Genomic DNA, 8,861 nt, shown 5'->3' with positions numbered 1-8,861 from the left:
GTAGATAGTGTTATTTGTCCTTAGGTTAGCATCTTGGCCATAATAGAAGCCGGGATCTCTGCTTAAGGTTCAAAATCCTCTTTACTCCATTAAATATTGGGAAGTGGCAGTCTTTCTTTATAACTGACATTTAACCGGGGTGGGGGGGAGTAAATCTGGAGTTTTTAATATTGTGGATATGTTCTCAAGCCAAGGCAGGAGGGAGGGGAAGGAGGAAGGGAGAGAGAGAGAAATGAAAGGTAGCCTTTAGTCCTTCGTGGCGATATGCTTGCTGGAAGAGATCACCAGGCCTCTGCTAAATGCCCTTTCAAACCAGGCGTCTAAGATTCACAGTGTGATATGCAGCCTGTGGATTTACACAGCGTCAGTAAAACCCTTCCACGGCTTGGCTTCACTATTTGCAAATCACTTCTGATTCAATTTTGTTTTGGTTATCTCAGTGTAAATAACAGTTAAGTGGGAGTTACAGATTTTTCAAACACTAAAAGTGATAAACAAAGCTAATGGCAAGTCCAGATAAGGAGGAAAACCACCCAGAAGAACCCACAAGTACAAGCAAAGAAATAAATGGGATAGTCAGATGTGTGTTTCTTGTCACTGAAACTTTATTTTTCTTAATCTGCAGAGTGGCAGAAAAGGTATATGCAGGGTGTTACTCAGCCCGGGCCTGTTCGTCTTTGTGATAGTGTAGTAATAGGTGCCTAATGAAACAAGACAGTTTAGAATCCACAAAACCATCCTCGGGAACAAAGATACAAGTGTTCCCCCAACTGTTAGCTTGCAGCTCCCTCTAAACAGTTTTCACGCCTCCATTTAAAAATAGTCGGCATAATGCTGGTTTTTTCACCCCACGCTGTGGCCACATTTCCAAGGGGGGAAACGTGTGTGTACGTAGTTAGAGCAGCATTTCCAGGGGACCTCAGGTACCTGCGCGTTTTCAGAGGGTTGGGGGAATCCTGTTTAATTGCCTGAACCAATTCTTTGAAGTCTTTCTTCTTCGGGTAGTTGCAAGTTAGGGGCGTGGGAGGAAGTGAATCACCACCCGGAGAGGAGAGGAGTGTGTTCGGGACACAACAAAGGACCTGAAGAGTGGGCGCGGGGTGCTTGGGATTTTACTCGGTCGGGCTGTGCCGCGCGTGTGTCGCCGCCACGCACCGCCGCCGGTGGGAACGCGTGGCCGAGCGGCCGCCTCGCCCCCTGCTCCGAACGCCGTGCGCCACCCAGCTCCCCTTGGAACGCCATTGCGCGTGGCCTTGTGCTGGGCTCTACGTGTGTGGCATCCGAGTCAGGAAATTGGGGGGGGGGGGCAAGGATTTCCCCGGTTCCCCGCGGAGTCTCCCTCGGGCGGGGTCGACGTGGCCAAGGGCAGGGCGCCCTGGAGGTGCCCGGGGCGCTCCTTCTCCGGGGCGTTACGCACGGGCTCCTCTGAGCAGCGCGCGGCCGGGGAGCCCGGGGTGCGTGGGAGGTGCGGGGTGGGAGGGGGCGGCTGGGGGCGAGCCGCCTCAACTTTGATCGGGCCGCGGCCGGGGAAGCCGCCGCCGCCCCGCCCGAGCTGGGTGCCGCGCGCTCGCCTCTGCGCCGCGCGTTGCCGCGGCTGCCTCTTTAATCAGGAACACAGAAGGGGCGGGCCCTGAGCCGGCGCGTAATCGGATAGCTCTGCCGCGGCGCTGACATCCACATGCGGCTCTGCCTGAAAAGGCAGTGGGGAGCCGGAGGGGAAGCGGAGCGCGCGAGCGAGGCGGCCGCAGCCCGCCCGCAGCACATCTCGGACGCGCAGGCACCGGCGAGGCGCCGGGCGAGGCGGAGGCGAAGCGGGCGCGAGCGAACTCGGAGAGGGGCTCGCTCACTCCCGGGCGATCCCACCCGCGCCCGCGCCGGCGGCTCCTGCCTCCGACTCCCCTCGTGAGGCCGGCCGCGCGGGTGTAGCCGCCGGGGGAGGATCCCGCCGAGGGGAACCCGGCGAGGGCTGGAGCCGGGCGGCCGCCTCCCACTCGGCCGTCCGCCGGCGGTTGCCTCCGCCCTCGCGTGGGTCCCGGGTGCCGGGGGATGTGTGTCAGTGTACGCCTCTGAGATCACACAGCTGCCTGGGGCCGTGTGATGCCCAAGGCAAGTCTTGGCTTTTATTTTTATTATAATTTTTTGTATTTTTTTATTTTTTACGCTTGGCTTTCGGGAAATATTCGTGATGTTGTAGGATAAAGGAAATGATACTTTGAGGAACTGGAGAGGACATAGATCCGTTTTGTTTTTAAGAGGAAAACCGTCCCCCCTACCCGGCTTGCTCCCTCTTGGCTGATTTCAAGAGCTACCCTCCTCCTGGCGAGGTGGGGATCCAGCAAGAACAGAGGTGAAGACGGGCCGCCAGGACCCAGGAGGGAAACACTGACCATTAGAAACCTCTGCAGAAGACACTGTAAGGAAGAGCATAAGAGAAAGAAAAACACAAAGACTTACAATTATACAAGAAACCTACAAATCCAGCTCTGGAGAGAGCCTCTTTCTCCAAAATGGATATGTTTCTGCTCACCTGGGTTTTCTTAGCTCTCTACTTTTCAGGACGGGAAGTGAGAGGCCAACCAGGTAAGCCCCTGAAAGTTTTTTCTATTCATTTCAACATACTTTCCCTTTTAAAATAACTGCGAATGCAGGGGGGCCACAAGGACTGGCATAGAAGGAGGCTTCCTCAACACTGAATAATTTAAAGAGAGACGATCCCAGCCGGCCCTCCCTACCTTACACCACCACCGCTGCTAAAACCCAACTTTATTCTCCTGCTAGGACTGTGTGTGTCTGTATGTGTGTGTGTGTGTGTGTGTTGAAACATAGACAGAATTTGGCGGTGTTCAGATGTCACATATGGACTGAATCAAAGGTTTAAAAATACTACAAAGCCTTTTTGCATTACAGTTTTTGGGAATTTTTTTCCCTTTCTTGAAGCAGAGCACATCTCCCTTGAGTTTCTTCAACCTAGCCAGCGAAATATAAATCATTTGCATTCCCTCCACTTAGCTACATTGAGCAATGTTAACTGAAGGGCTTGGGAAAGGCAAGAGACTAGTTTTGGTTTTCTAATGCTGTAGATTCTTTGCAGAATGTGTGGATACGCCTCAGAATCACAGGGCTCAGGCCCATGGAGCAAGTTGGCTCTCAGCTGAGCTAGGGCTTGGGGCTGGGTGCTGCTGGCAACCAAGGCGGTTGGTTCATCGACTCTTCTCTCTTTCACTGCATCCACGTGTGTTCTGGGAAAGTAAATCATGTTCTTTTAAAGAATATTATTAGATAAAACCAACTGTGTGACCCTCCAAGTTCTCTCTCTTGAAGTGGTTAGAAACTTTTGAGTAGAATTTGTTCTCGACCACTGCCAAAAAGGGTGTGTGGACTGAGCGCAGAGACCAGCACCGAAGGCCCTGACTGTCTGGAGCCCCTATTTGTGTGTGAGAGTGTGTGTGTGGGGGGGGGGTGGCTGGCAAGGGGTACACTCCCTGAACAGGGATCTCTGGTTTCAGGGAATATGGTGGGGCTCGCTCTTCCTTCCCCACACCACTTTGCAGGGTGAGCCTCTCTCCCCTCTTGAGAACAGCCTCTGGAATCTGACAAAACTCTTGGAAGCTGCTACAGGTGCTTGAGAATGAGGAAACCGTCTATGGAGGAAAGGGACAGGAGAAAGGTGAAAAAGCCCTCTCAAAGCGCCCTTACCCAGCGGCACTTCCAAGGCTAGGGCTGCAGGGTAGGGCCAACCCCCACGGCAAACGCTGGTGGGGCCAGTGGGAGCCTGCTTTGACTGAAGGGGAAGTTTGTGCCTGGTCCTCTGATTCTCCCCGAACACAGGCACACCCCCCACTTATTTGAGGGGGGGAAGAATATTTGGGATTGCCCTTGCTATCCAGATCCACATGTTGACGGCGGCACCTTCTCTGCCGCAACCGGTCTTCAGGGCAGCTGCAAATCGTAGCAAAGAGATGGGTGCAGGTCCCACTTGGGGAGATTTCCTGTGCCTCCCCATTACCTCTTGCCTTAATTCCAAGTGACCGGTTTGATGTGAAATGAAATTGCCTCCCGCAGACCTGAAGGCTGCATAAATTATGTATGTTTGTCTGATTCGCTCTGTGTGTGCACACGCTCGGGAGCGCGCGGCGAGGGTGCCCACGGTGTGTTATGTATCCAGGCACCGTCTCTGGTAGGCCCGGTGCGCGAGTGTGCGGACGCTGGCGCACTCGCCGGCACGCGCGCACACACTGGCAAACGCACACGCACTCACACACATATACACGCACACACAACTTCAGAGTCTATGAGCGGCAGGGGTCGTGAAGACTCGGGGGCCATCTTCTACCCCAGATGTTCGCACATCTGTCCCCGAGCGCTGTGTGGATGGAGTGTGTCAGTGTGTGTGTGACACCGGATGGGACCCGCTCCCGCTCCGGCACCTGCCTCCCGCGCTCTCTGCAGAGCCCCCTCCTCCCGGCGCCCGGCGCCCGGCCCCCGGCCGCGCCGCAGCACTTCTAGGGGCGCGGGGCGCGGGGCGCGGGGCAGGTCTTCCCCGTGGTGGGACGCGGAGCTGAAACCTGCCCAGGGATAGGTACTCTCCAGCCCCCTAAAAGGGCGATCGCGAGCCCCGGGCTGCTCGGAGCGGCTCCCTGGCACCCGGCAGCTGGCGGCCGGTAGCAAAGGGCGAGGCCCAGCTAGACCTCTGACTCACCCAGTCGCGCCGGCCAGGAGGGGGCTGGGGCCAGCCCGCGACCGCGGCCGCGGCGGGAACCCTTTCGGAGGAGCCTGGGGACCAGGAGGGCGGAAGGTGAAAGCGGGAGAGCAACTGAGCAAATAGCCCCGCAGCGCGCAGCCTGGGGACTGGCGGGAGGCGCGCGCCAGGTTCCCGGCTCCCAGCCACGCCGCTCGGCCTGATCGCGGCACCGCCGCTTTCTGCTCCCTTCTGCCCCGGGGGGCCCTGCCCGGAGCTCCCCTCGGCCTCCGCGCTCCTCTCTGCGCTGCATCGCCCCCACCCCTCACCCCCGTCCCCAGAGAGCCGGCTCTGAAGGGCTGAAGCCCGGGGCCGGCGGGGCCGGGGCTTCTGAGCGCTGACCTTGCGGGGTGGCGGGAATCCCGGGTGGGATTTCCGAGCCGAAGGCGCAGAGAGACGGAAAGCAGCCCGCTGGAGCCGCGGGAATGCGCGCAGCCGCGCCGCCTCTAGCCGCGCCGCGCGAGCGCTCGCCCCTGCTCGGAACAGGTGAAGAGCGCGCGGCGCGAGCACCCACGTGGTGGGGACAGGTGGCCCCCAGCCCGCCCGAGCCCCCAGCGCCGTCTCTAGCGACGCATCGATCTGTTTGGGCCTCGCCGCAGAAACAGACCCGAGCAATCCATAAACATTCTATTAGGCAAAAGTATTCCCCGTGAAAGCAAAACCGTGGCTCGAGCCCGGGCAAAGTTGGCCGCTCCAACTCCTGCAGCCTCCTCCCGCCTCCTGACGGAGGACCGCGCCGGGGAGAAGCTTGCGGCTTTTCCGAGGCGCTGCCCTCCGCGGGAAAGTTCAGCGGGCGGCAGTTCCCTGCTCCCGAGAAACCTCCGCAGCGCCGAGCCCCCTCCCCCGCCGCCTCCCTCCCCCGCGCCGCCGCTGCGCGCTTCGCTTTTCCACGAGAGAGAGAGAAATATTCACGGCCAATGCTTCATTTTCACTGATTGATTTCTCTTTAATATCAACACACGTTAACGGAGGCGAGGCGAGCGGTGATTAAATGGCTGCCCCCCTGGCCTGGGGCCGACTGCACCGCAGTTTTCCGCGCCAGCTCCGCGGCGCCCGGCTGCTGCTGGGGGCGGGGAGCGCGCTCCCGCAGAGCTGACGCCCTAGGGCCGGCCACGGGTGGCGGTGGGAAGAACCTGGCGACCCCAGGGAATAAAGGGGGTGTAGGGGTGGGCATCAGCCTTACAGGCCAAGCTTGGGGAGTCCGGCTGACCGAGTCGCGCTTCTGCAGCCCCGGCTGACTCTGCAAGGGGAGGGAGTGCGCCCTGGTTTACTGGCGAGGGCTCCCGGCTCGCCTCCCTCCTCCACTCCCTCCCTTCCTTTCGGTTTCAGACCGAGAGCAGAGCCCCCTGGCGCTAGCCATTCCCCGTCAGCGCCCGGCCTGGAAACTCCCCTTTGCTAGAGTTAATCGAGGTCCGCGGGGGACTAGGTTACGCTCAGGAAATCGTTCAGGCCCTGACAATGGGTTTCTTCAGAGGGTGGCAACTCCCAGCCCCAATGTCCACACCGCTTGGGGCCAAAAGAACCCGCACCCTGTAATCTACCGCACACACCCCGCCTCCGCCTGGAGAGCTTTGATGTGTCTGGGTTTTTACACCACTGCCATGGACACGGGCAGACTGGGTCAATTCAACCTTCCGTCTAAAATGATCAGATAAGAGGTGTAAATTGGCTGTGGGAGACAGGTCTGGGTTCAAACAAATCCTGAAAGAGAAGCAATGACTGTCTAGGCGCCGAATAAGGGTTTCAAGAGGGTTTCTTTTCTAGCCTGTCTCCCCCAAAATGCCAGCTAGTTATGAGCAGGCATAATAATTTGCAACAAAACTAGAAAGTCCTTGAATATACACAGACAGCCTGCTCTAGGCTCTGGGGACTGGTCTCATGTCTGCATTCTATGGGTGCCCAGTAAACTTTACCCCATAAACTGCCACTGGAGGTAGTGAAACTTGCCTGTTGCCAACAGAGCACACAGTGCAAAACAGTGCAGAGGAGAGCTCCCAGTGAGGGCTTCAGGGCAAGCCCCTTCTTGTCCAAGATGTGCCTGGTAGAATTGTGAAGGTCCAGGCCGCACGGCAGGTTTGGACTTCTTGTCATTCTATTGAGCCACAGAGCACCCAACCTGCAAAATGAAAGGTTGGAACCCCAGGCTATCCAGACAGGACTCCTGCTATCTACCAAATGGCTTTCAACCCCTGCTATTGAATGTAAAGTCCACACTGGGTCAATGAAAGGCCAGTTTCTATCTTCATGGTATAGAAGAAGCTAGGAGCCCAAATGCTAGTTCATATGCATTGAATTGAGAGGCATGAATGCAAATAACAGTTGGGGAAGGGCCTGGAGTGCAGTGGAGGGAGGTCAGTGGGGAGAGGCACCCTGTGGACTAGATGATTCTGAGTTACCTGCGTGGTGTTTTCACTCAGCTGCTCATTAAAGCAGCAAAGAGAATGAACTGACTTTGGGTAACCCAAGTGTGGGGATAATTCTGAGTTGACAGATTTCAGAGCTAGGTTCATTGGTAAAGAGTTTTCAGAATATATCCCATGGAAGTCCAGTTTGGAAAGACGTTAGGAAATAGCGATGTGATTTTCCTTTTTAAAAAGATAGAGCAGAAGCAGAATACCATCTTTATTCCTTACTCTGACAAGAAAGGACTTGAAAAGTGACGTCTGGGAAGTAGTTTGTAATATCATTAACATATTTGATGTATTATATCATCTGACCATCATTTGCCCCTAAACAATCTTCTTTGAGGCACCCTCCCTGAGTGGCAGACATGTGTTTGATCCCCAAAAGTTAGTCTTTGTACTGTTCCTTCCAGGTAAAGTACTCACTTAAAAAAAAAATTAACCCATTCCTGGAAGACACTCTGGCAGTTTGTCCTGGAGAGTCTACGGCATTTTTCAAAGCTTTATCTGCCTTGATGAGAAATGGCCGAGGGGCTTAATGGTTTCCTTACCTAACAGGATTCAGGATTCAGGGGGTTGGATTCCTGGACACTGTGGCCTTGTAGTGTGGCTGGCCCTTCAGGAGAAAGCATCTTCTAAAGGTTTAGGAAGCTGTCAAGTTTAGATAAGGCTGAGCTCTGATCCTATGGGACCTTGGTTGTATTAATAAGGAGAAATTAATTTTTAACCACTGGGAACGTTGCCAAATTATGTGACCTTTGGCAGACCAGCTGTGCTATAAAAATAAATCCCCCATTTCTGAAAATGCTGTTCCTATCCAGCAGAACAATAACAACGTGGTATTTAGCACAGATGAGGGGTAGGGTTAAGAAGAAAGGGGAGCTGCCAACAAAAAACCCCTCCAATGTTGTAACATTCTTTCAGGCCTGGGCATCCTATCGACCCCCACTCCCCCAAACACATACCTTGGTCTCCAGTACACAGGAAGGAGGGCCGGGAGGACTAGGAGCAGGGTGCCTGTGGGAGCAGGGAGTGGAGAAGGTGTTAAGTGTTTCCAGCCCTCTCACACCCCAGCCTCGAACACATCTCCCATTGTCCACACAGACAGACTACTGGCACAGGAAGAGACAAAGGAGTTTCCAACAGGCAAAACGTTTATCTTTCCCTAAATGCCACTGAATGAGTTTGTCACATAGAAGTTTGGGGGAGACCTTCATTGGGCTTTCCAGCTTCTCAAGCATTGGAGCCAGACTACCTGGGTTTAAAGTCCAGCTCAGCCACTTGCCAGCTCTGTGATCCAGAATACTTCATCTCTCTGTGCCTCAATTTCCTGGTCTGTGAGATGCGTTTGGTAATAATAGAGCCCACCTCATAGGTATTATTTTCTGCTCAGTCTGAAACCATTTCATCTTTAAAGCAGCTTCAGTGGGGTTAACTGTATCTCAGAAAGCACATTATAACCATTGTGGTAAGTTTATATTATTTTATGAGTGTTTTTAATAAGTAAATAATTATTCCTCCCCAGCTCTTACCCCACTAAACCTTTGCCTGTGTTTTATACGCGTTGAATATCCCTTCGCACTCTGTTCTTTAGAGATGGATGTTCTCTGCTGGGTTCTCGTCTTAGATATACTCCTCCTCTTTGCATTTTTTTATCTCCTAGTTCTTCCACTTTCAGTGTCCTTGCCTCTACTGATTTTTTTAAAATCTCTCTCCTTTTT

The 8,861-nt window shown here is 54.7% G+C and overlaps 1 protein-coding gene across 4 annotated transcripts in view; it reads left to right on the top strand.

Annotated features, from left to right (window-relative positions):
• Positions 1 to 1,722: 1,722 nt before the first annotated feature.
• The window catches only part of NRP2 (neuropilin 2), a 113,022-nt gene continuing 105,883 nt past the window's right edge, over positions 1,723 to 8,861 (top strand). For 3 of the 4 annotated variants that reach the window (XM_081142238.1, XM_081142237.1, XM_081142239.1), the window contains exon 1: positions 2,165 to 2,580. In XM_081142238.1, the coding sequence (XP_080998364.1) occupies positions 2,508 to 2,580 (73 nt within the window). In that variant the 5' untranslated portion in view covers positions 2,165 to 2,507. Of the gene's footprint in view, positions 2,581 to 8,861 lie in introns of all 4 variants that reach the window. The other variant, XM_081142240.1, reaches the window with a different exon arrangement.

Source organism: Miniopterus schreibersii (genome assembly GCF_964146895.1).
Source record: "Miniopterus schreibersii genome assembly, chromosome: 7".
Taxonomy (NCBI): Eukaryota; Metazoa; Chordata; class Mammalia; order Chiroptera; family Miniopteridae; genus Miniopterus; species Miniopterus schreibersii.
This window is presented reverse-complemented; position numbering and strand designations above follow the sequence as displayed.